This window comes from Cygnus atratus, chromosome 4 (genome assembly GCF_013377495.2).
Source record: "Cygnus atratus isolate AKBS03 ecotype Queensland, Australia chromosome 4, CAtr_DNAZoo_HiC_assembly, whole genome shotgun sequence".
NCBI classification, from domain to species: Eukaryota; Metazoa; Chordata; class Aves; order Anseriformes; family Anatidae; genus Cygnus; species Cygnus atratus.
The window spans coordinates 31,831,395-31,859,320 of NC_066365.1; the positions used below are offsets into that span (position 1 = coordinate 31,831,395).

General features: G+C 43.0%; 1 protein-coding gene across 1 annotated transcript in view; it reads left to right on the top strand.

Moving 5' to 3' along the window:
* The first annotated feature begins 1,833 nt into the window (after positions 1 to 1,833).
* Positions 1,834 to 27,926, top strand: part of DCHS2 (dachsous cadherin-related 2) — a 108,253-nt gene continuing 82,160 nt past the window's right edge. The window contains exon 1 of the mRNA XM_035554588.2: positions 1,834 to 3,678. Within this exon, the coding sequence (XP_035410481.1) occupies positions 1,834 to 3,678 (1,845 nt within the window). The remainder of the gene's footprint in view (positions 3,679 to 27,926) is intronic.

A 27,926-nucleotide genomic window follows, 5' to 3' on the forward strand; every position in this document is an offset into this window, starting at 1 on the left:
TAGAAACTTCTGTTTGTGATTTATGGAAGAAAAGGAATGAGGTCATGAACATGGCAAAAGAGAGGGGGAGAAAAAGCTTACGAAGGAATGGAGAAAGGAAGAAAATGCTCAGAGGAGGCAGAAGGACAAAGAAGGTGGAGGAGCACTCACGAGGTAGGGCTCAAAGTAGGCAGCACGTCTGTGCTGTCCCACAGATGCGGCATTTCTGGAAACATGCTGCAGTTGGGCAGGGTTTTACATGACTTTACGTGATGTAAAACTGATGATGTGCCCTGGCCTCACAAAAGACAGGGTTGCTGGGTTATCTATTAATACTGCCAGAACCTCAGACAGCTAAGTCCATCTTATTTTTTTTTTTTCCAGCTGCCTCCATGCTTGCTGTATCTGAATACAGAACCTTGCTCCTTAGGCACTGCCTGAGCTTGGCAACAGCAGGTTTTGTTTATTTCCTCAGTAAATGCGCCTGATTGAACATGATTCACATGTTTTCTTACTGACTGCATGGGCTGCATGGGACATGGCAGTTTTTCCAAACTTGCTGTGATTCAATGGAATTTAGGCATTTTCATATTGAACATCTGTGACTTGGGGAGGATCCATGTGTTTTCTCAATGAATATGAATGGAACTGGCAAGGGCCTCAGCGTTTCCTTCTTGCTTCTATGCTTGTAATTATCGCAGTATATAAATATACAGAGACTTTCTCAGAATTTGCACTGTGCCTAAGAAGATCTGACAAAATCTAGATTTTACTCAGCCCTGTCTCTCTACGTAGGGAGGCCAGTAAGATGTAGCGATACGATCTTGTGCCTCTCCCCTCCTGCACATGCAGGCACACATGCTCGCAGACTTCCAGACTTACTTTGGAAACTGCTTTTCTCTCTTACCTCGATATGTTGACTTTTTAGGTTATAGCAACGCGGCAAAAAGCCACCCTTCTCTTCCCTTCTCCTCCCCTACATGGATACTTTCAGGGCTGTTGCAGCGGCTTTGCCCCTTCCTCAGGGAACTGGTGCTCTGGCAGTGGGATGTGGGTAGCAGTTCCTAGGGAGGCAAGTAGCAAAAGAGCTGCTCTCCCAAGTGCCCCATGCTCCTTCATAGCAGGGGACCTAACCTGCAGCAGCTCCTCCTGCCCCTTGATTTTCTTTGCCCTGATTTCACTTGTCTGCCCTAGGATGAACGTGCTTTTCTCCGACTGGCCGGCAGGAGAAAGGGGAAATGGAGTTTGGGAAGGGAGCAGCGGGAGCAGCAGGAGGCTGCAGGTAACTGTTGAAGCATCGCACGTAGCTTTCACGGGAAGATGGATGTCTGGTACTTAGCATTTATATGATGCCGTATATTCTCGGTGGCACCGAAGAATCACTAATTCTTCCCAGTCAGATACGGGAGTCAGGAATAGCGAAAAAGGAAGGAAATCCTGGTCCCACTCAAGCCGACCCAACTTCCTCCTTAGAGCTTACTTCTGGTAAGCGCTCCCCTGCCGTGCCGAGCGCTATTTACTGACCTAACGCTGGGATAAAGAGCGAGCCTAGAAAGCGAAGACGTGAACATCAAGGCGAGAAAAATCCTGGCCGGACACAGCAAACCCTCGCAGGTTTCCGTCCGATTTAAATTCCTCCCCGTGCCCCCGCGTGCCCCGGCTCCCCGGGGCGCTCCGCTCCCGCCCGAGCCCCCCCAGCCCTCCGAGCGCCGGGGGGCGGCGGGGGGCGGCGGGGCGGGGGCTGCGCGGGGCGGCGGCGGCGGGGAGCCGCCCTGCCCGCCCCCTCGCACTCGCTCGTCCTCGCAGCGCGTTGCAGGCTCGCAGGCTCTCCTCCTGCCGGCGCAGCGGAGGAGCATGGCGGGGCGGCGGAGGGGCGGCGGCGGCGACAGGTGCCGGGGCGGCCGAGGGGGGCGAGGCGGCGGCGGAGCCCCGGCGCCGGCCGCCCCGTCGAGGCGGGCGCTGGTGCCGCTGTGGCTGTGGCTGTGCGCGGCGGGAGGCGGCGGCGCGGCGCCGGCCTACAAGCTGAGCCTGGCGGTGGACGAGGGGCTGCCGGCCGACACGCTGGTGGGCGACATCCGCGCCGGGCTGCCGGAGGGCTCCGCGCCGCCGGGGGGCTTCCTGCTGTCGGAGGGCAGCGGCGAGTCGGCGGTGCTGGCCGACTTCCACGTGCAGCCCGACACGGGCATCATCCGCACGGCGCGGCGGCTGGACCGGGAGCGCCGGGCGCGCTACAGCTTCGCGGCGGCCACGCTGCGCGGCGACGTGGTGCAGGTGGAGATCGCGGTGGCCGACGTGAACGACCACCCGCCGCGCTTCCCGAGGGACCGCCTGCGGCTCGACGTGTCGGAGCTGAGCCCCCCCGGCACCGCCTTCCGCCTGCCCGCCGCCCGCGACCCCGACGCCGGCCGCTTCGGCACGCAGGGCTACGCGCTGCTGGCGGCCGGCGAGCCGCCGCTCTTCGCGCTGCGCTACGGGCGCCCGGCGCCGGGCTCGCCGCCGGAGCCGCTGGACCTGGTGCTGCTGCGGCGGCTGGACCGGGAGCGGGCGGCCGAGCACCGGCTGGTGGTGGAGGCGTGGGACGGCGGCAGCCCGCGGCGCCGCGGCCGGCTGCGGGTGGCCGTGCGGGTGCTGGACGAGAACGACAACGCGCCCGCCTTCAGCCGCGCCGAGTACCGGGCGCGCCTGCGGGAGGACGCGGCGCCGGGCACGGCCGTGTGCCGCCTGCTGGCCACCGACCCGGACCTGGGCGCCAACGGCGAGGTGCGCTACGCCATCAACCGCCGGCAGAGCGACCCCGACGGCTACTTCGCCGTGGAGGAGCGCAGCGGCGTGCTGCGGCTCCGCCGCCCGCTGGACCGCGAGGCGCGGGCGCTGCACCGCCTGGTGGTGGAGGCGCGGGACGGCGGCGCGCAGCCCGAGGTGTCCAGCGCGCTCGTCTCCGTGGCCGTGCTGGACGTGAACGACAACCGGCCGGCCATCCGCCTGCTCTTCCTCACCGAGAGCGGCGGCCCGCGGGTCTCCGAGGGGGCGCGGCCGGGCGACTACGTGGCCCGCGTCTCCGTCTCGGACGCCGACGAGGCGGGCGGCGAGCCCGGCGTGGCGCTGGCCCTGCGCGGCGCCGACGGCGCCTTCTCGCTGCGCCCGGCGGGCGCCGGCGTCTTCTTCCTCTGCGTGGCGGCCCCGCTCGACCGGGAGCGCCGCGACCTCTACGAGCTGCGCCTGGTGGCCCGCGACGGCGGCGCGCCGCCGCTCTCCGCCGAGCAGCCGCTGCTGCTGCGCGTCGCCGACCTCAACGACGAGGCGCCCGCCTTCGCGCAGCCCCACTACCGCGCCGCCGTCTCGGAGGCCGCCTCCCCCGGCACGGCCGTGCTGCGCCTCAGCGCCTCGGACGCCGACGAGCCGGGCTCGCCCAACGCCGAGGTGCGCTACGCGCTGGAGGGCGCGCCCGCCGCCCTGGCGCTGCTGCGCATCGACGCGCGGAGCGGCGCCGTCAGCACCCGCGCCCGCCTCGACCGGGAGCGGCAGGCGGCGCTGGAGCTGCGGGTGGTGGCCCGCGACGGCGGCCGCCCGCCCCGCTCCGCCTCCGCCCGGCTCAGCGTCCGCCTGGAGGACGCCAACGACAACGAGCCCCGCTTCGAGCGGCGCGTCTACCGCGGGCGCCTCCCCGAGCACGCCCCGCCCGGCCGCTGCCTGCTGCAGGTGAGCCCCGGGGCGGGACACGACGGCGCCGGCCCCCCCGACGGCACCGGCCCCACGACGGCCCCGGGCCCCCGACAGCCGGCCCGCCCCGACGGCTGTGTCCCCCCGACGGCCGTGTCACCTCGGCTGCCGTGTCCCCCCGAGGGCCAGCCCGCCCCGACGGCCCCGTCCCCCCGACGGCCGCCCCGGCCCTCCGGGCGGGATGGGAGCAGCGGCGCCGTGCACTGTGGTGGCTAAGTCATAGCCTACACAGCCTACGGGTGCTTATTTTTTTGGTTTTAGGGCCTTAGGTTTTCTGCCCTAGAATAAAAATATCGCTTACGCCTTCTGCAACGTGAAGCAGCCCGGGTAATGAGCACAAAAGCTTGGATCTGCGGAGATTCAGGTGCCGGCTCTCTCCAAGCCCCACGCAGTTAAACAGCCTGTTTAAGCTGCCCGCTTTGGAGGATTTGGGAGAGTCCTCAGTGTAGAATCAGTAAGATCACACATCTCGGAGGGTAAGTGTGGCGCACAGGGGAACTTTATGGCAGAGAGCAAGTGTGACACAGAGGGACCTGACATTAAAAAGCATTTCTGGGGCTTTGTAATGTTGTCAGAGCTCTCTCGGATAATGAAGAGAATCAATTAACCCTGCCTTTACAGAAAGTGATTAATGCTGATAGAAAAAATGTCCGCTTTTGTCCATCAAAAATCCTGTGTAAGTGAGGTTGAATGGAGGTTTTTCAAGGCCAGGATTTGCCAGAATCCCCTTCTGCCTTTAGCTAGGAAGATTTCAGAATTTCTACACTGGAAAGCCTTCAGCTTTGTATCTCGTATCCCAAAGCAACGAGAAAACTTGGCTGCGGGGCTGGTGCGCGGGGCCCCTGCGGTCCGTGGTGCTGAAACGCAGCGACTCGTGCGTGTGGTTTGGTCGGAGAGGCGCTGCTTGAAGGACCTGGGGAAGAAAATAGAAATGCTGGGTTTTGGTACTTGCTCGATACAGGTTTTCTAGCAGGTCAAAGCACCACATGTGAGGGTATTATCCGGGGTGTGCTGAATTTTGCACACATCACCAGGCTGCTGTGATCCTGCTTAGAGAGTAGGAAAAAGTAGGCAGGTTACATGGGCGGATGATCAGACCTGCGAGATTAAAGCCAAAGGTGACCCATAGTGTGGGAGGAATAGGAAATGAACATCCCTTGGACTGCCGGGGAAGGAAGCTGCTGTTTCTGCATGCAGATTAATCCTGTACCATCAGAGTGATGCCCACATTTCTTACTAGGCTTAATAGGTTTAATCCTTAAACATGCTCCCTTTTAAAATATCAATTTCCAATCCATTTTCCCTGCTTTCATCCTATTCACCTGTCATAAACAGGAAAAGCTCTCGTAAAGCAGGTGGCTTCATTTTCGTTGCTCTTGGAGCTTCAGTGGGTGCTGTGAATGAAGAAAATAGTTTTTGCTTTGGCCAAGCCATTTTTCAGGATCCGTGGTAGGAGTCCTGGCTCTCACTTGGCTCTTGAACTTCAGAGCTAGCATGAAGAGGGGGTAACCCCAGAATGTGTTATTGCTGCTTCTGAAAACCAATGCCACAAAATGCTGAGCAATTTGTTCCCTTGTGTTCTTCGCTGCATGCTGTTAATGGGAGATTTCTTTCCTTCTGTGAGGCCTTTTACTCTGCCTGTGATTATCAGTTAGGTTTTCGTTCCCTTCTGCCTCCTTGCCTTTGGGATAATATCTCATGGGGTAGATAAATGAAGCGTGTCAGCTTGCACTTAAGCCTGTCTGTCAGTGGTTTCTGCTGTTTTGTAGAAAGTCACTGGTTGGAGGAATTAACTGCACTGCACTTAGGGGACATGGAGTTTTCAGCAGCTGCTGGAACCACTGCTCTTTTCCAGGCATAGGCACAGGATTTTCTGTGTTGGCAAAAAGCTCTCCCTTCCGGTGAAGATTTCCCAGGAAAGGAGAATCTGCATCCTGAAAAATAAGTGGTGTTTGTTTATGTTGGCTAAGATAGAAAGAAGTGTGGCAATGTAATGATTGCATCACTGAAGAAAATAACACAGGTGAGATCAGAAATCTGAGCAGACAGATGGGAAAAATCTTAATGAAGAAAAGGGAAGATCAATGTGGAAGTGATTGGACATTGGAAAGTAGTGCACAGGTATACAGTGAAACACGTATAACTAGATTTCTGAAGATGTTATTAGAGTTTATCACATTTTTGTCTCTTTTTGGCTACTGGACTTCTGTCTTGTAAAAGGTTGTGATAGACGCACCTTTGTTAAAATATAAGGATTACCAATGGTAATTGAATCAAGTCTTGTGCAGGAGACGGTGTAGGCTGAGTTTGTGCGGTGTGGTCACCATTATGGCACATTGCAAAGGATGGTGGCTGCAGGGTGAACAAGGGGCATGTTTCATGGTTGCCGTTGAAGGGGAATGGTCTCTGAGGCGGCAGCACTTCTGAACTTGTAGCCTTTGGGGCGCTTTCATAAGTAAAATGCAAGTCAGGACAGGTTGGGTAAGGGAACTTTTAACATAATACGAATCTGTTTTCTGTGGATCTTCAGTATGACCTAGAAAGGAGATAAGATGGACAAAAAGCGAGAGCAGCTCTGGCTTTCTTCTTTTTTTTACTTTCTATGCTTTTCATCCCAGTCTAATGGAGCAATGTGATTACAAAGCCTGTGGACAGCTGAGTGATGATGATGATGATGTCCTATTTCTGTGCTCCTTGGTGTCAGCTTGGCAAGTTCAGTTGGGTTTAACAGACGATGATTTATGCCTCTGTGATGATTGCATCTCTGTGGCCTAAGGGTGATGAGTGTGACCGAGTGTCTCTCTTCTGAGCCATTCTCTTACTCCTAATGTAATGAATTGAGGAATAAAGTTTTCCCATTGACCTGACTTGATAACACAGGTTAAATTCTCATTACTAATTTCATTTTCGAGCTTTTTAGGTGATTGCAGTGCTTTGTAATACTCATTGAAATGTCTCTCTCTAGTACAATACATCTATCTCAAAATTAGAGTACTGAGTTGCCAGGTCTGTCAGGATTTTCAGTCTCCTACCTGAAGCAGCAATATATTTTCTTTGTCTCTCATGCAGCAGGCTAAAACTTGATTTAAAGGAAAATAATTCAGTACATCAGGTTGGCGCCTCTTTTCCTTAGGTTGTACCTTTTACCTTGGTGAAGCAAAAATGTGCCAGTTCTGCTTTGTGTCCTCCAGGGACTCCTGCATAAATGAGTATTTGTCCCTTATTGGGCTATGCAGAGCTTAGGGTTAGAAAGAGATTTGGTGGCTATTGCAGCTCTCAGCTGAACTCCTATTTCAAGCTTAATGGAGGTGTTTATTTTGTGTTACACAGCATGGCACATTCTGTATATGTTTGGGACTGGTAGGTTAAACTTGCTTCCCCAGCAGGGGTGTGCTGGAGCTTGTGCGGTGCTCTGTGGCAGGAACGTAGCTCACTTAATTCTGCACATGAGTTCTTAGGAAAAGTATAATAATGTGTTACAAGCCTGTAATTGCATCTTGAAGAGAACATAAATTGTCATGAATTAGTGACAGTCATGTCAGTAGGGTTTTCTTTTTTTCCTAAGTTCATTTTCTTTCATGGTTTATCAGAAAATATGTTTATTGGCTTTTGAGTGATCCCTGACAGCACAGAAGAGGAGAAAAAACATATGTTATCTGTCAAATGATAAAGACCTATGTACATTCCGCTGTTATGACAACTTGCACTTTTCTGGTCCATTAAGGAGGCTGTTTTAACTCACTGGTTAGAGCTCCTCCGTTCCTTTTATTTAAAAATGACGGTCCTTCTGGTGCTGAGATTGTGAGGGGTTTGTAAATGCAATGACAGCAAAGAAAGATTTTGTTTAAAGCCCTAGAAGCTAGCCTAAGTATACTTGCAATTAGTCCATGATTAGGGAAAGGCCTGCGGGTTTCTATAAAATAATATTTAAAGGTATAATAAGAAGGATGCTTTGTTTTTGATTTTTGTTTAAGTGCTTAGTATATTTCAGATAAACTGTTTTTACTTGAAATACACATTTCCAAGAGGCACTACCAGAAGGAGAGAGTTCTAAAAAGGACATTTTAACATGCAGCTGTTCCTCATTTTTTCTCTGCTTTCTGCAAAATAAAAAGAAAGAAAAGTAGGAGTATGAAAAGGGATGAGGGATACATCCCTACTAGAAGTGATGGAGGCTTGGAGGCTGTAATCTTTCGCTGGGCCCCTGACCAGGTAGCAGCACAGCCTGCAGACTGCATTTTCCTTTCTTTTCTTTCCCTGAATGTTGAAGCAGGGAGCTGAAAGGACTGTCCTTTCTCTGAAGGTTTTGGTTTTAGATCATTTCATCCATGCTGCGGTTACTAGAAACAGAAATGAAGCCAACAAACTAGACTATAAGGAGCTGTAAAATCTGGCTCATCCTCACTAGACCTAAGAGAAAAAGAGGCTGGAAGAGATCAGGCCATGTGGGCATCTCTTAAGTTTCTTGAGCTTTCCAGGTCTAGCTTCACTGTATCCTATTTCAAGAATTCAGCTGCAGGGAAGAGTTAGCTTTTGTTTGTTGACTTAGAATGATACGTTTTAAAGCTACTGTAATTGACAACAGGGAGACCAAAAGCCAGGCTGAACTACAGTTACAGCAAAGAAATCAATCATCTCACCTCTAATTACAATGCAACACTATTTATTCATTCATCCATCCAATTAATACTATATTATTAAGTCTGATAGCAGTCACCATATCATGATTTATCTGTTTGGTATATGATTTCGAAGCAATTATTTTTCTATAAATTCACAACAGATACCCTTTTGCACTCCGGAAGCCATTCAGTAGATTCTCGGTAGATTATAACAGCTTTGCAGAATAAAATCAGTTTTCATGGCTGCCCCGAACTTTATTTGATCTATAAAATATGTAGCTTCACAAGTATGGATGGTCTGGGCCCAGAGAATAATAAGTGGCTCTTTGACTGTGCAATATTCTGATGATTCCTGTATGGAGATGGAGGAAAGGAAAAAATTCAGAAAGCAAAAGACATGATTTTAATGATTGTTTTAAAGTCTCTTTAAATGAATAGGATTTTTAAATATTCTTTTGCTTCAGAATTCTAATTTTGGTGCCCTTTAGCTTTTTAATAATAGGAAAAGAGTTTTGTTCAATAACTGAAAAGTTTGTAGGAATGAGAGTCCGATTCTTGATGCTATCCTTTCAGTGCTGGTCTTAAGCACGGGCTGCATGCTTTGTAGGTGCAGTAAGCACTGATCCTAACAATGCATGGATATGAGAAGTGGGAGGTGGAAGTAAGTTCCTCCATAGTCACTGACTTTGTGGGTTAGTGATTGGTGTGCTACTGTTTCGGATGGGAGCCAGTCCCCTTCAGAAAAGTAATGGTTTTGCTGGTGTTCACCTTTAATCAAAGAGCTGACTTCAGCAGTTGTTTTATGCCACACTCGAGCAAATTATAAATAAGCTGTAAATGGCTGGGTATGGCCTGTCTATTCATTTATCAAACATTAACGTCAGTTTATCATCCATATAGATTTTCATAAATTGCTGGGTAAGCAGAAGGTTTAGTCTTTCCTGGAAGGTTTTAAAGCATTGGGAAATATATGAGTTCACAACCTCTTAAGGTCTAGCTTGCCATGCAAAGAGATTGACACATCACAGAGCAAGCCCTTGTTTTTATTTCACTGCTTTATTCATTCTTGAAAACAAACTTCTATTTGCACACTTAAAAAACATGAATGATTTATAGAGTCTACATTTGTCTTTTAAAATTCATGAGTTTGATTTAGAACCAACTCAGGAGTTTTATGGGATTTGGTGCACTGTGCGTGTAGGAGAAATTTGTTCTGTGATGCATTAATGATAGGGTTTGTTTAAGCAACCCTTTCTCCCTGTTCTCTGTTAAATGGTAAGGAGTAAGAACACCGCTGTAGCAAAGAGTGGGGAACTCTGCCAGATTGTTTAGCAAAATCCCACAATAGGTGTCAACAGCACAGAGGCACAGATATCAGCTGACACAATACACTTCGGGGAAAATACTACAGAGCTCACTTGGCACAGATGTTGTACATAATCTGTGCAAAAGAGGCTTCTTTCAGGAAGAGTAATAGATTTTTAATATATTACTTATAAACCACAGTTCATTCAGTCAGTTCAGGAGCTTTTTAATTTCATTGGCACTCGAGTGAAATCATTCTTCTCTGGTGAATGTAGAATTGCAAAGGATTTGCATCATACCTGGAGAACATGTCCAGTAATGGTGTATTTGATTCGGCAACAGAAGATGTGCAAACACTTCTCACCTTCTGGTAGTGAACTGCTTTCCTAATAAACGTATGTGTGTACCTATGTATCTATATCTATATCTATATAAATGTGCAGGAGTTTAAACAGCTGCATCCTATTTAACACGTACAGGACCACATGTAGTAACTGTCAGCGTTCACAGTGACCACCAGCACACAGTAATGCAGCAGGAGTGTCCCTAAGGACCTGTATGCTGGCCAGCGGTGTGTGGGTATAAAATCTCTGCCTTGTTCTCTTGGTAATTACTAGGTTAGGGTTTTCAGGGTAGGTGCAGGAGCTATGTACCAAAGCATGTGGATCACCGAGGAAATTGTTCTGTGTGCCAAATCTGTATCATTCTCATTCCTTGCTCAGTCCCTTTTAAATCAGGCAGCGTAAAGAAAATGTTAACTAGGTTTTTCTTTATGTGGGTGAAGTTTACTGTACACCCCAAAGCCTCATCCTTCATGGGTGAGACATGAGAGTAAGCAGAACATGTTTTAAGGGAAGATGCTTTTGTTGCAACCCCTTTTCCTCCGCTCCACATTGATACGGAGGTTACTCCAGAGTGGGTCACATCTATGGACTTTGAGACACTGCTTTGCTGAGAAGTGGACTTGCCTTTTGTAACTGACAGCACAGCATTAGAGATGCAGCTCTAGGTTCTGTCTTCTCTTCCCTTTCCTTAAATGAAAACAAGCATTACATTTCTGCCAGATTTTAATGCGTCTGATTCCTGTTAGATGCGACTTAAAAATCCGGATGCTGTCATGCCTATTTACTTGCACTCACAGGCTGCACTGTTTTAAGAGTAAAACTGTTGCGGTAACAACAATATCTGCTATTATACAAGCAAACGTACGGATTTCCAGCCTTGACAGATGTCTCAATCTCCCGCACTGACCTTGTGGGACTCCTGTGTAGTGTTTTCGTCTCCCCTTCCCCCTTCTCCAGCTATGTCCCTCATGCAGGGAATTAGCTTGTCATGCTTTTGTCTGCTCCACTTCCACTGGCTTCTACCTACATCTGGTACTGGGAAAGGGGTAACAGGAAGGGCAGTTTTTTTAACTAACGTCTGACTGAACATATGTGAGACAAACAACTTGTGTATGCCTTGGTGGTTTTTTTCTTTACAATTATAAATAAACACATATGGTTTAATGCAGCATCCAAGGAACTGGATGTATGTCACCAATCAGAGAAACTGCTGGAGACTCCTGCACTCAGCCTCTGGTGGGTTACATGCTACACCATCTTTTGTTTCCTAATGTGTAAAACCCCAGAAAGTATAATTTTATAGTACACATTCATTTTTTCATACTATGTTTTGTAGTTTCTTTAAATTCTGAACTCATGGCCAGTCATACCAAAGTAATAGTTTATTGGAGCCTGTTCTCCCACTTGGCCTTCTGCACTGTGACTGCCTTGATAATAGACTGACTGTTTGTAGAAAAGAGGTTTTCTTAAATATTGTTATCAAAGTCAAGGCTTTATTGATATCTTCATCTCTGCTTCCATATAAAAGTAGGGCTACATATTAAGCATTCTCATATAGACACCTAATTATTTTTACATAGGGATGTACTGTTAATCTTTTGATAGGCTATTTCTTTGGACATTTATCCAGTTTGATTCTGTAAGAAATTCCACACACTTCTATTAATTAGCTAATTTCTTGAATACATTTCAGTTTGGTACTTTTACCACTGTAATACTTGATGATATTACTGTAGGAGTGATGTTGTGCCCTTATGTGGGAATGGACAAGATAAAGCATGTTCTGTAACATAAATTTCTGTTCCGAAAAGATTTTCAGTTGTCTTAAGATGCTGTCAGATGGAGGAGAATAAGCTCTTTGAGACAAGGATTATCACCTTGTTAATGCTTGTGCTGTACGTTGTACTGTAAGTGCCTGCTGGATAGATAGTTTTTTTCTGGTGTGGTATTAGAAAATGTATTAATCTCAAGAATGTATCAACACAGAATTTAAACCTTAAAATTCACAGATATGTTTGGGGGAAGGGGATTAGTAACCTGATTTATGCCAGCTCAGCGCTTGCTCTGTTTCCAACAGTTTGGTCCCTGTTTGCGCATTTTGTGTGCCGCACTATTACTCATGCTCAAATAGACATTGAATAGAGTATAATTTTATAGCATTTTGAGAGGTGAAATCACTGAAGGCATTTCAGACTTCTTGCTTACAATTGTAGTTACTCTGGCGTAGCTTTGGAGTAGCTTTTTAGCACCATTAGTGCCAAGGGGCAGTCGGCGCTCAAAGCCTCAGCAGAATCCAGTCGCCAGCTTGTGCTGGGATAATAGGATGGGGCAACATTGCTCAGGGGGAAAATTGGCTGTTTATCTCACAGCACAAGTCAGTAATGTGTGTTTTTAAAAATGAACAAACTTGATAATTCCTGCCTGCCTTCTGCTTTACATAGACCTCTAAGCCCGTGCAAAGTAAGTGTAAAATGCTACCATATGGTAATGCTGTACGACAACCTCGTGCCCCTTGATGGCTGCAGAAGTTGTGGGGCAGTGGGGAGCTGGAAGGCTGTTTTCAAAAGGGCCTTTGTTGCACAAGTGTGCAGGCAGCTTAGGAACATAAGCCTCGATGAAATCAGCCAGGACTTGTTCTTTGGGGGTTTTTCAGGTTCTCTGAATTTTGAAAATCCCAGCTAATTTAATGTGTGTCTGTGTCTCCAAGGCGGAGAGAGAGAGAGCTGTATTCATGGTGCTGTAGGAGCAAGGGGATGAAATAAACTGCAGTACAAACATGACCTACTTTCCCAGAGCACAGAACTTTTTCTTAACGTCACATATTTTAACACAGTCTGTGCTTCCATCACCAGTGACACTAGAATAATGATTTTCCCCAAAGGTTGCAGTTGAAGACAGACTCACAGCTTCAAAATTTCTTTTGCTTTTAGTTTCGCGTTCATATAATTTTTAAAGGAGCTAAGAGGGGACATTTCATTCTGGTTTAAAAAGAAAGAAGAAAAACAAAAATGTATATTTGGCTTCTATTGTTGTTTGTTCTCTCATTTTTGTTACTATTAAAGTAAAATTCCATATCCTGGAATTTGTTTCTTTTCTTTCTTTAGCTGTCTTTGAAGTTGATGTCTTTAGCAATAATTTTGGCAGTGTTGCAGTCTTATAATGATTTTGTTCTGATAGCAGGCTGCTTTTGCATTCTCTTTTCATTGAAAAAATCAACTGCCAAATCTCTTAGATTTGTAATTTGCAATTAAAGAAGTAAGGTTTGAATTTTCTTGGAACTAATCACTAATTACTACTTTTTTTTTTTTTTTTTTAATTCTCCATTTGTGCCTGTGTCTTTGGAGGGGAAAAATAGTTGGCAGTGGGAACACTCATTTTGAAAGTCTAACTGCTTTTCATTTTCTGAAAGGTTTGTCTGAAGCTGTTTGTGTTGAGGTCCAAGGCCAACATTCGGGACTTAGACCAGAACATGTGTTGCATTTCCAGAACACTGCAGTTATGGGATACATGTTATCCTAAAGTTTCTGAAACTCTGTTGTTGAAACACCATTTTGGAGAACATTTCTGTTTCCTGGGAGATTTCTGATGTCTATCATATCTAATTGGAGGCCACTTAAAATGTACTTTGTTACTTCCCTTTTCCCTTCCCATCTTGTTTTCATTTCTTCTTACCTGGTTTCTAACCATATGATCTTTTGACTAATAGCTGAGTCTGTACTAAATAAAAATGGAAAGAAATGTTGCTTCACAAAATGAAGATCGACTAAATCTATTAAGCTTTGTGTGTCTAGAAAATCCATTGTCAAAAGGATACCAAAATACTTGGCAAAATGTTGTATTTTATCCACTTATTCTATCTTCTCCTTATTCTTCAGAACTTGTTCTAAAGTTTGTATCTGTTTTGGTCAGCATGATAGGACTGCAGTGCCCACGTTCATTTGCTCTTCTTTTCTACACTGTTGCCTCTCCTTTCAGTATTTTCAAGAGAGGTGGATTTGTTAAGACCTAGAATAGTTTTGGCTGCAACCTTGTAGTTTTATTTGTAAGTTCTTTAACAATTCTAGGTCCGATCCTCCCATTCTGAACACTGATTTAATGTTAACTTCAACGTGTATAACTTCCATTCTCGCATTTTCATTTCCATTAGTTATGATAATTGTTGATACCAGAGTGAGGAAGGTACTCCTTCACCTCTCACGCAGTGGACAATTTTAACAGTATGCTAGCTTCTCATCTTAGCACACCCAGTTCTGCTCATTCTTTTCTGAATATCTACATATTTTTATCCTGACTGACTTAAGTCCTAGTCTTCTCTCATATCCAAACCCCCGTATTTGTCTGTTTGCCTTTAACTGTCCCTTTCATTTTTAATGTTACTTGCTTATCACTTTAAAACTGAGATACAGACTGTTTATTTCCCTCTTTATTTTACACTCAAGTTATAATTATATGGTCTGAAGTATTCATCTCTAATATCTTTATTACTTTAATTGATTTGTGAGTCTCTGAGAAGCTAAAGCTCGTCATAAAGAAATGATTCCTGGTGATGTTCTTTCTCCAAGAGCATTGTAATTCTTTCCGGATATCTTCTAATCTAACCCCAGGGCTGAGGAGGCCTATAGTAGATACTGAGCTTTGTTCCATGTGATGATGGGGAAAAAATCCACCAAGCAACATACCCTGTGAGCATTAACTCAACACTTTACAGCTGTTAAAATCTCATCTTCTTGCTCTAAGGACTAACCATCTATGTTTCTCTTGGCTCACAAACTCACATGTGAATTCATTCTAGTTTTGTGTGTGTGTTGTTTTCTTTCTTCTTTTTCCTTTTTTTTTTTTTTTTTTAATAATAAAATAGGGGTTAGCTGGGGTTGCTGGTAGAGTTTCCTCTCTGCTGGGACACTTCACTGGGTGATATGTTAGGGATTTATTTCATTAGGCCATGCATTCTTTAAGCCCCTGGAATCTGGACCTCCGTGGGGTCTCTAAGCACCTTCTGGAGATACCATAAATCTTTCAAGCGACTGCTGGGATCCTGCCCAGCTCCTCTTGGCTTCTGCAGCTTCCGGTATTTCTTCAGTAACTATGCTTCTCTCCCACTTTTTTCTCACATGAATCTTATATGTCTCCAGTTAAATAAGACCCCATCTTCTTTCTCTTGTCCAAAAATTATTGAGATTGCCCCCTATGCTCATCTTTCAAGTCTTTTTCTAAGCTTGTGTTGTAGCCACTCTCTTAGTGAGTATTTCTAGCTTGGGTATTCTCTGCTTTCTCCACTTCCTCCTGGTGGACAAGCAGGAGAAAATTCACTTCTGGCTTTAATCACTCAGCCAAAGAAGCAATTGTTATTTTCAATGGCCAGTTACTTTATCTGGTTGGGGAGGTGTGGTTGGAAACTTTTACTGGAAATGGTGTGTATGAGATTTACTCGATGAAAAAAACACTATTTATAAAACAAATTCAGAATGTCAGACAAAGTTCACGAGTGGTTTACAGGGAAGATTCCTGAACTGTCACAAGGAGTGTGGATATTGTCACTGTGCAGTTACCAAAAACGCTTTTCTTGTGTGGAATTGTTAATGAAGCCTTCAGAAAGCCTCAACAGACATACAGTCATTTTTCATATTCCCCATCCTACTTTTAAAAATGCTCTAGATAATTCAGGACTTCTGAATATTTAGAATAGCTGTAATCCCTTTCAGAATTAATATTTACTCAATTAAATAAGATGCATCCCTAAAAAGCAAGAAATGAGAAATTGTGACTGGGGAGAATAAACATCTTAGTTCTTCTATTCCTCTTGCATCAGTGAAGTTCTTAAAGGTTGCCAAGTATAGTGTAGCAATGAGTATGAGGTCTTCGGTGGCTATAATTCAGCCTACTTTTGTTTATAACTACACTGTTGCATGTACCAAATTGGAGAAAAGAAGACCCTTGAAAAACACTTGAAAAAAGAATTTTAGCTCTGGGATGAATGCTGTTGTAAGAGTTTCACATTATGAATATCTGCACACTGCCCGAGATTCAGATGAGCTTTCCGAGCAAAAGGATGTTTTCCTTTTGTATATAGCTGTCAAAGTGAAGGATGCTTACCTAGAAAAGCTGTGTTATGAAGTAAGGATTTGCACATATGGCTTTGAAGCTACATGTGATTAACATTAAATGTACTGGTCTACTACTCATCTGCAGGGAAATTCTAGCTGTGAGACAGAAGCTGACCATAAGCTGCAGCAGCATCTTTTGAAGACCATCACAATCATATCCATTTCATGTGCTTGACATGTTCTGGTCATTTAAGGCAAGGTAATGTCAGAGCGCAGGTATGTGAGACTTCTGTTTGATACATATTTCCATTGGATAACAAACTGTGGTCAAAAAAGATTTGCAATTAATGCATGGAAAAAAAGAGTAACACATTTCAAAGAAGAGATTTCCTCTAAAGTAGTAAACATATGAGTTACAAAAAAATACAGAGGACATCCTGATAAAATGATAGGCATTTGGGGTTATTTTTGTTTGTTGCTGCTGAAAAATCCCTTCCTTGAGTTAGAGTTCAAGCTGGTAGCCCCATTTCATTCCATATACATCCAAAACACCTTCTTCCTTTTAGATATCTACATGCTTTTTATCAAACATAGAGTAATCTGTCCTTTTAAGTTTGTTAAGTTGTCAAATTATTTTCTAAAAACAAAGTGGTAGTATTGCTGCTTCTTTAAAAGGTAATGAAAGTGGGATTCTATCAGGTAGAGAAACATAACTTTACGTCCAGTTACTTGGATACTCTTGTTTAATATGTGAAGTTCAAGAACACTTTTTAAACTATAACTAGCCTAGAATTATTCAGCTTCCATGAACAGTATGCCTCCTCCTCATATGGGCAGTCATTAGAGACCTCCTTGCAAACTGGAATACAGAACACAGATTTAAAGTCTTGGGAACATCATGCATGTTTCTAACAACTCCAGGAGGATTTTGTATCTCTACATGGTTTGCAGGCTGTCAGCGTATTCATCTGTAGCTGGAGCATTGATATTGTGGATGATCTTAATATGATAAATTATTCAAAAATGTAAAATACAAAAATTAATTTGGTAGAGCCATTTTTAATTTGTTCTTTTAATCTATGTGATTTGGGGTAATTTATCAGTTTTTAGTAACTCCAGCATCACCAATCAGAAGTTCCTTTAGGTGAAATTTCTGGGTCATCAGTATGGTTTTGACATTTAGACCAGCAGCACGGAATAAGTAGTAGCAGTATTAAGTTGTTATCTTCTCTGGTTCACATCCCTAAAGTCATGCCTTCTGTTAGCTTTTTTATCACACTTATTCTGGTTCAGTGCTTTACATCTTATCCCGCCTTGTCTAAGCTGAAAAATTAATGCAGGCTTTCAGTCTGAAAAAAACCTGAAATGTATTTTATTGTTTTTTTCCCCTTTCAGATTAAATATGAAATTAATAAGGTGCTCCAGGCTGGATGAAACATTGGCTTTGTTTGGAAATAAAGCACTTTTTTTTTTTTTTGATCCTTCAAAGAAAGCAAGGAAATTTAAGTAAAAGTGTAAATGTTCTCTCTTCTTATCTAATAGCTCAGTGATTAATTCACTCACACAGGGACTGAGGCAGAAAACAAGCACCCATCTTCTGTTTTCTGGAGGGGGTTGTGCACGGTGATATCTGTAAGTAAAGATTTTTCTTGATCCTTTGAGACAGGTGCAATTCAGAATATGTTTTCCACAATCACAGGTTTAGGCTTGTGCTTGGAAAATACTTTTAGCCCTGAAGGTGTTCTTAGTTGTTGTGACATTATTCTCATGATCCACTTTTTTGGAAAAGAAAGTCAGAACATAGCATTTGCCATGCAGAAATAGGACCTAAGAAAGGAAAGTTGAAAGAGGAAGAAAAGTCCTGGACAGCAACGCGAGGTTCTGTTTCACAAAGAAGAGGTTACAGTGAAATTTCAGTTTTCTTTATTTCTACTCTTGCCCTGTGACTTCTGCTGGTGTATTTCCCCCAGTGGCCTCTTTAATACTGAAAGCCTGACTTAATTGTCTTGTTTTAATGAGTACAATACAAAGTGGAGGAGACTGAACATCTGTGGTTGACAAGGAGGGACCTACCATGAGGTTGTAGAAGTGGAATAGATTTGTGAAGGTCTTTAGGAACGCTTCTCCCTGCAGGAGCACTGAGGTGAAGCTCCCTGGCATTTGCTGGGAGTGATAATGAGTTACTCTGGGACCTAATTGCTTTTTCCAGGTGTTAGCAGTCTTAGAGGGTACAGCCTCAGCTGCATTCACTGCAGTGGGATGTAACACTTGGGGAAGTAATTACCTAATTTCATTTCTGCAGGAGAGATTATTAATGGCTTCATTCCCATGCCCTAGAAATTTCACCTTCTCAGCATGTAATTTGCTTCCTGCCTTTGCTAGTCACTTAGTGGAGTATTATATCACTGACCTCTATGCTCTGTGTTAGTCTTTCTTTGCTTGTCGTGCACTGTAGATAGGAAACATAGGTTACCAGAAATGTAAAGCTGCATGTTGTAATTAGGACCAGAGTAAGTGTAGGTGGCATGCTACATGTATGATAATTGTAAAACTGTGTAGTTTGTTAACTGTATGTGGGAAAAATTTTTGGTAGCTTAAAGTATTTAAAAGTCTAACATCCTTTTTTCCTTTAGCAAGGATTATATTTCAGTACGCTCTAGTTTTGGAAATGGATGGGCTTAAGGTGGTAGCAGTAGATGTCTGTATAATCCTTTTGTCTTTACTTAACCATTTTGATAGCATCTGGAAAGTATTCTTGAGGTACCGAGACATAGTAAATACCTACTTGCCTTAAAATGATCAGATTATGCTATAGAGATCATCACAGTAATGTGTTAGAATTAGCATGATACTAAATGGAACAGGACAAATATTTTGCCATTTACAAGCTTTATTGTTTGATTGGAAAGTCCTCTTTACATGTAAATGCTAGGTCATGGTGAACCTGCATGGAAAAAGTTGCTCTACTTCTGCCTATTAGTAGAGGTAGTACCTAGAGAACTTCTAGAAGTCTAGCAGGTATTTGAAATGAACCACTTAGTAAATTTTAGATATCTCTATTTTCCTTAGGAACTGTGTGAGAAGACACCCATCCACCCCACCCATTGGCCATAATTTTTGTAATAAAGGGAATTAAAAATACTGTTTAGTTATCTTTCCCACTTCACCTACCAGTTCTGTGGTTTAGTTCTGACTTGCATCCAGCCTAGTGTAAAGCTTTCTGCCTCCAAGCTCAGCAAAAGATGGAACATGAAGCACACCCATGTTACTGAGGCAGACTGCTTTCAGGTAAGCCAGTACTGAGCAGTCAGAGGGATTGTGGCTGTGCTTAAATCAGGATGGGTTTTCATTGCTGCCAGTTCTCTGCACAAACTAGAAACACTTGTTTTGTTTCTTCTTCTGTATTTTTAAAATTTTATCAAGACGTGTATTTCTGTGCTTTGACCATGTGACTAGTTTATTTTTCTTCTTTGATTTGCAACTGAAGCTGTTTCAAATTATTACATTTGTCTCATGCATTCTGTCTGGAAAGAATACTTTCTCCCAAAGTCACTAAGAAAAGGCACGTAGTGCTACACTGTTTGCTTTATCCCATGAAACCCTTCGTGTTGTGACACCGTAGTGAACTGGAAGATATATGAACTGTGAAGTCTGATTTTGATAGAATAGCATTTCCAATTATATAGAGATTTTTACTTACGTGGAGTTTCTTTTTAATTGTTCGTGTTAAACTTTTGCGTTCTAACATTCATCAGCTCAATAGAATTACATTATAAATTTTCATATCATAAGCCAGAATGGTGACTTCTTTTCTGTGCTGCTAAAGAACTTGCTCATATGAAAAACGTGCTTTTAATGATACAGATGGCAGTAGATTCTTGAAAAAGCTTTTATGTTTGTCAGCAATATTTGCATTTCATGCTTTAGCAGTCAGGAACACTTAGTAACATCAACGTGACAAATGCGGAACTGTTAGTCCTGTCATGATGCATTTTTGGTGTGTGGCAGGGTTTTTCTTTTTCTAATTAAGTCAACCAAAGACTATTCATTTTTCTTTCTTGTCTTTCTGCAACGTGGTTGGTAAATCCCAAACAGCATTACCCAGGATAGCGGTCAATCTGTTTTGTTCCTGCAGAGAATTGCTGACACGTGTTGGCGAACTTTTTAAAATGTCAGAGCTTATTACATTAACCGTCATACTTCTCTGGTTCTGTTAGTGTTGCCATGTTATGTCAGAGTTTAAGTTCTCTTGTATTCCTGGCCATGATGTTTCTCTACTTTGAGTACTTTGAGTTTAGTAATTGTGAAGCTTAGTCCTGATAGTCCTAATTCTGGATTCCTTGTCCACTCAAGTTGGAAGCTTAAACTGGTAAAAAAAAAAAAAAAGGTGAAAATAGATACTCCGGGATGATTTCTCAGCCATTTGTTCCTCTTACTGCCATTATTCTTCATTTTCCTTGTTAGTGTCATCTGACTTTTTTTTGAGAACAGAACAAGCATCTGCTGTCAAAGCTGTTGATAACCCTCATTGGACAACACTGTCCAAGGTGTCAGAGTGAAAGACAAACTTCTTTTCCTGTTTTAATTCACTTGAAAATGCCTTGTATTGAGGGCTCTACTGAGATATTTAAGGACAATTACATTAAGTGTAATTACATAGTAACCTAGGCCTTAGGTAGGAAGATGAAGACCAGTTTTAACTTTATCGTGACTGGTTCTCTGTCTGTTATAATACTCCTATTCCTGTTTATTTAAGTCTAAATTTGGAGGGTGTAGTCATATAGCAGTTTAATCTATCCCATTGACTACAGTGATATCAGCCATGGAGAACATCAAAATTCAGCATGCTTGGGTTTGGCATTTAGGTTTCCTTTTATTTCTGGAATTTGTCAGCACTATTTGCATTGGCATTATAGCATAAAATCTTTATAATTTTGAGTAACCTTTGTAAGGTCTTCTGCTTTATCATTTTCCCTATTGTGAATTCTTCTCTCCATTTCTGTGATATTGTAAAGAGTTACGTTAAATGAATTTTCAGATTTGTTACAGCCTGTCTTTAGATACATATATACAAGAAGTGCAGCTTGATTTCAGTATCTGTGTTCAAGGACGTTTAACACAAGAATCAAAGCCCAAAGTCTGTGAAAGCAGTATTTCAACAAGTATAGAAAAACCTTAAGAGATTATTGTAGTTCACAGTAACTGTCAAATTTCCAAGTGTCTTCGTTGCTGGGAGATTCCGCCCCAGCTGTGTAGATTGCCCATATATCTTACAATTCCTCAACAACCATCCTAAAACAAATTTAAAGATACGCATTTTATATTTTTACGATGACCACGGGCAGTATTTTATTACAGAATGAAATTTGCTTTCTTCCAGAGTGTAGCAGCTGTAGTGTGTCCAAATGCCTTCATCTGAGGAGCTCCAGAACCAACAGGTCAGGTCCTATTGTGAAAAAGAAACCAGCCACCCACTTTCTTTGGAAAACAGGATACTGACTCCTCACCATGAAATCAGGGCTCAAAGGAGAATGTGAAATTTAACAGCTGCTGCTTAGTTTCTCTTGAGAAGGATCACATGCTTCCATGAGGCTTGCATTCATTGTCCTTAGCAAGAAACCTGGCTGCTTGGAGGAGGAAGGAAGGGGGGTGGACACTTGATGCTTCCCCCCCCAAAACCTCATTGTCTCCACTTTCCTGGATATTATTCTCTGGAGCTAGCTGATGGCTTTTTACATGGTTGTTGATACTCATCTTTAGCTACATAGAGATTGAATAGATGTGTAGATGTGTTTTCATGTGCAACTTTGTTATTGAGGCAAGTGACAAAAGCAAATGTGGATGTTATGGAGGGGAAAACACTACACAGGGCAGAACTTGGAAACAAACCATGAAGATTACTTTTTCCATGCTGGCATTAGAAGCCTAGAATAAGGAAGGAGTTGGGTGTGCGTTATCTTCTGGGACAAAACCAACCAGAGGTGTCAAACTCCAGGGCCAGTACAGCTGACCTGCTTCTTCTCAGGAGTAAAAAATATTTGTGGAGCACAACAGAGCTGTGGTGCCACCTCCTTATTTAGTCCCTTGGACTGTTAGCCTGGTACTACCAGATGGCAGAGACAAAGGAGCTATTAATATGTAAAATGAGACACTGCTGTGTAATGTTAATGAGTGGAGAAGGAGCATATTAACTCTAATTTATAAAACTTGTCAATGTACTATTTTTATTTCTCGTTATAAGAAAAACACTTTTTCCTAAGTACTAATAACAATACTATAAAAATACTATCATAACACACTCTTGTGAGACTTTCATTTAGTGGTTACATGTATACTTAGCTTGTAGAAATCACTGTTGAAAAGATGCACTTCTGACCGTTGGTGTAGTGAAGTAATAAGAAAAAAGCTTTAAACTTTCCTTATGAACTATGTTCAGTCTGGCTTTAAAAGTGTCTCTAAGACTATGTGAACTTCATAGGCAGATAAAGGGGTTGGAATACAATGATCTTCAGGTCCTTTCCAACCCAAACCATTCTCTGATTCTATGATAGTATAGGATAAATGATGCTAAAACGTGAGAATTCTCCTCTTCCTCCTCAATATTTCATCAAATATCCAGTATCCATCTTCCTGTTCTGGATGTTGGCAACACCTTTTCTTTAGGCCTCAAATAGCAGTATTCTTCCTTAGGCCGCAACGTTCCTTCAGTGATCTCTTTCCTTTCCTTCTTTCCCATCTCCTTGTTGATGTACCTATGCTATCACTGCGTGTCCTCCAGGCACTCCAGAATCTGGGGACCTCATCCTTGTGACATGGGATGTAACTGACCTGCAACTGTGGATTCTTCCTATTGAACAGCTACTTTGGTGTTTGTGTTATTGAAAAGAGAAGTTAGAAAAATCATCTGAAAGAAATTTAACATTTTTCAAGGGAAAAATTTTCTTTTGCTATCACTGACCAGATTTTTATAATTGAGGCAGGGGTGGGGATTTCGTTTCAGCTATTGGTGTTAGCAGGGTAGTTTAAGGAAATAGTTTTTGCTTTCTGTTTTGGTAAAGCTAAGGTTTTTTGTTGTCCTCATCCCTTCTGGAAAGGTTCTCATTATTTTTGTGTCCTTTGGTGGGGGGGTGGAGCATTTAGATATGTAAAGTGTGACTGGTTCTGTCATTTTCTAAAAGCAATCTTTCTGGTTGCTGAACTTTAATTCCAATGAAGAGGTCTGAAGACAAGGATGAGAGCCTTCAACTTGACCTGTTATTTAATGGAGAGTTAATCAAATGAACAAATGGAGAAGAGGTTTGAGTGATTGTGGCTACTGAGCAATGGCTTTGCTGTACTTGGATCTGGTTAGAGCTTGCCCAGGAGTTGAAGTAGTGAGTGTGTGGAGTTACCTGTTCAGTTGCAGTTGAAGTGGTGAGGCCTAAAGGTGATAAATTTTGTGATCTTTGTGATCAAGTGCAAGTGTGACAGGAATGGGACCCTCTTAGTAGGTCTGGCCTTTTGAGTGTTTGGGAAGAATTATAAATTCAGGTAAATACCAAAATTGGTAGCGTAATGTTGTGTGGGGAGATTACTTTTGGTGTGGATGATACTAGAAAGGTGGTATTTTTATTTTAACAACTCTTATTTTTCAACCAACACTATCTTAGCATTGCTAGGGTTCATCCAGCTGTCTGGTATGCGAATCTTATTCATGTTGTGGATAACTAGGAAATAGCACTCTTACATTTGATAGCAGAGAGGGATGTTAGCAGTACATAAGTGTTTACATTTAACTCTACCCAAGGGCTTTGTGGAGAGGAAGAGCAGAGATGTTTTACGATTTTCTGAAAAGAGCTCTGAAACCATCTCAGCGCAAGCCCAGCAACCCCTGTGAGGTGTTTATGGCAGTAGTGTTCCCAGATGGGAGGAATTCTGCTTTTTGGCAATCCCTGTGTTGACTTGGAGGCAATTCTTGTCAAGTCTCTTATTTGGCTTCCTCAGGAATTGAGAGGTGGTATTACAGATGGGAAGTAGATAGAGGAGTTGAATAAATGGAGAGCTTAATATGGTGTGCTCCAAAGGACATTCTTCTCAAAGAGTTTTTAAAAGGTAAGATGATATAACTGAAGAACAAGGAAGAGTTTTAGGTTGTTATTCTAAAAGCCTAGGTTGTTAGTTATAGCTTTGTAGCATGTTACTAATGAACATTTTTACTTGTTACTCCTTAGTTTTTAGGACTGGGACTGAACTTCTCAGGCTGGCTACTGCCCCTTCATTTGTCCTTGTCACAGAAACCACCATGAAGGAAGTCACTCTTCTTGGTAGCCAAGCAAAAAGGTTTAAAGTGTTCAGATGGCAAAATTGTCTCAGTACTGAAAGTGTGTTCGCTCATGTTTGGTGCTGATACACATCGAAGGAAACTTGCCCTGTCAGAGGGGGGAGAGAGGTTTTCATTTTGTCAGTGGGGTTAGTTTGGGGCTTTTATGGGAACCAAATGTATGGTAAGGAAATATCTGCAAGTTTCCCACAAAATTCATAAAATCTCATTACACTTTTTTACATTAAAAGAGCCAAATACAGTTGTTCACATGACATTATCTGGTTGCACACAAAATGACTTCTGTGTGACCTTTCAAGTTTGATAGAAGTAGCATGTAATTGTGGACAGGTTACCCCAATCGACAAAATAATAATAGTTACTTTACTGAGTGATTAAAGCCTGACAAAGAGAGAAAATAGATCTGCTTAGATACTACCCAGCCAAAGAAAATAAGGACCAAGACCTCAGCAGTAGCTGAGATTTATGGGATGCTGATGCTCACTGAAAAAAGGGCTTATATCAAGTATATGCTAGCTTAAAATTAATTCAACATTTGTAATTTTACATCTATATTGTAACTGTTTGTGTTTAAGCATGTTAATGTGAGACAGCTGCTGGAGCTTCACACAGAGATGAAGTCCACATGAGCCTCTTTTTCCGTGCAATAGAGAGGATTCAGTGTTATTTGTGCTTTGAAGTGTTGCAGCAAAATGGTGTTTCACTACAGAACTGTCTTGCTACCAAATGACTAGTGAGATACAACTGACTGCAGGTTTTTCTGATTTCTACTGGTTCTGCTGAAAACTGCTTCTTATCAAACAAAGCAGCAGAAAGGGCTTACTTTTCCTATCTAGCTGCTATTGGTGACACACAGGTGTCAAGGAGAAGCTTTTGAATACTGCTGAGGTGCCTATCAGTGACCAATGTGCCTGTGGAGGAGGTCAGGCTGTCTTTTGAGGTAATAATTCCAGTGCTAATTCTTAGAGGTGAAGGTGACTGGTGTATTTTAGGGGTGCAGGATGTTGCGAAGGGGATAATAAACAGTTCTTGGTATTGCTTGGAGCTTGTTGGGACTGCATGTAGAGTAAGGCAGACACAGACATATTGTAAATATGCCTCACACTGAAGGCTCTGCTTTTCTACACTTATCTTGAGTTATTTACTGTCATGTAACCCTTGCTTTTTGAGTTGAGTTTTCAAGGTGAATTCACTCAGACATAGATGTGCTTATAAGACCGGTGGGTATTCATTAAGGACTTAATCCCATTGAGTTTTGTGATAACTTGATGTGATTGAAGAGCACTTTGAACCCCTGTATTTTGATGCTAGAGATTCCTCACTTCAATCATGAAATTATCATGTCCTGTTCAGTACCAACACTCCCATGCTGCTTTTAAAAGGGAAGTTTTACACAATGCCTGAATCCTACAGCATGTGTAGTTCCTGAAATGCCTTTTTTTCCCTGTTGGATCCAATATTTGGGGAGTGGTGGGCAAGGTTCTTTCATTGTAGCACCATTGTCTATTGCAGCAGTCCCATGTGCCTGCCCCAGTTGCCCGGAAGCACAGGGCTCTCATGGAGTTGCAGTCCAAAGCACCTGGCCATTGCAGGCTTCCTGTAATCTGTCTCTAGCCTTTTATTTTGCAAAACATTGCTGTTATCTAGTACTAGTTTATTTTCTTAACCTTTGGGGGGAAAAAAATATCTTGACATGATTGATTTTGGCACAGGTATCAGATGAATGCATGCCAGCATGACTTTGACATTTTATCACTGATATCATTGCTTTGGAGTGATATTGTTTTCTATACTGAGTGTGAAATGAGCCCTGTTAAAGGCAGTGTGTGCTCATTCCTTTTACTTTATAATGTTATTACCTTAGGTATTTAATGATCACTCTTCCAGAATTTCCCAGGCCATTGCTAGCATGTTGAAAATCGTGGAATTCAATGCAAGGGGAAAGATTAGTAAAGGAGGATAAACATACCACTGCAGGATTTCTTTTAAATTTTGTATTAAATATTTTATTAATTTCATAATATGAAATTTTATAAGGCTTTATCTGTGAAAACTGTAGCTTAAGAATTTTGAAATGTTGAAGCTGCAATTATTTTATAATTAAAGGAGGCATTGAAGCTGAAGAGAAGTTAGAGCAAACTAGTAGTTATTTCTCATCATGAAATGTTACAGGTTGGATGGCACCACAGAGAGGAGGCGCTTGCAGGGAGGAGAATAATGTTGAGAATAAGACCTTTTTCTGTGTGTTGGTCTGCATACAGGGCTTTTCTTTTGTCTTCAACCCACCACTGGTGACAGTGGGATTAGTTTCAAAATGTGTTCAAGTGCAGTCATGGTCAGTTCAAATCAGTCCCCCAGGATTTTGTGCTGTAATAGAGAATACTGTCTATGCTGGGAAATGGATTTTGATTCACGTTTTGCAAATGCCTTTACTTGCTACGGTGGTGGTGGTGGTAAAATCCTGAATTCCTCATGCTGTAGAAATTCACAGCAATGTTGTCATATTTCTTATCTTTGGCACATAGGCTACCATGTTTTGCCTTTTTCTCTGTAGGGTAGCTTTATATCAAATTAATACTGGAATTTCTTAACTTCTGTCTTGCTCTTCTTAGGATTGTGTGGAAAAAATATTAAATGTATCTTTCCTATCCTCTCTTATGGCTTTAGAAAGTCATTTTTTTCCCTTCAGGTAACTTTTGTAGTTTTCTTTCTGTACTTTCCTTGGTCTCAGCATATCCCTTCTTTGCTTTTCTGTATGTTATATACTTTGAAAGGTGTCGGTGTGTGGACATCTATTTACAAAACATACTGAGTTGAATTTGCTCCTGGGACTTTGTTTGCTACATGTGTGAAGCTGCACATCTTCCTTTAAAAGCTGTGGCATGCAGGAACAACACACAGTGCTGACATCAGTGGCTTTACGTGAAAGCTCGTTTGTCTTCCCTTCACTTGTTTCAGTTCTTCATGCACCAGCAAAATACAAATGGAATTTGCCCTTTTGCCTAGCTCAGTTTACTCCGTTATTTTGCTTTAATTTTTTTTGTCATTAACTGAGGTTGCTAAACTTCCTTTTCCTTGAAGTGTGGAGGACTCTATTTCGTGGTAGTAGGCTGAGGTGGAAGGACATAATGACTTTTTTTTGACTCAAATTATCTTAGAAATTGATGTTATTTACTATGATTAGATGAATTATGCTCATTAATCCTGTGGAAATGCATCTTCACAGGATCAGAAAAGAAAGACCTTTGCATTGTGGGCTGTGAAAAGCCTGATGCTGTTGTCAATGTGGTATTAGTATTGCGGGTGGCTTTACTACAAAGGGCTGTACCAGCTGGTAACCAACGTACATCTCTTGCTTCCGCTGAAGGATGAAGACCTGGATTTCTGATTGTCTCACTTTTCCCAGAGTTTTGTGCTGAATTTCCCGCTTGAGTCCTTTTTTCTTTTTCAGTATTATTTCTAGTGAGAAGACGGGTAAATTCAGTTCCAGCTAGGGCAGCAGAACTGTCTCTCAGCATTTGGCGCTATTGCCAGCCATTCTGACAGCATACAGCACCCAGTCTTCTGAGCTGGTTCTTTAGTGTCTGTATAC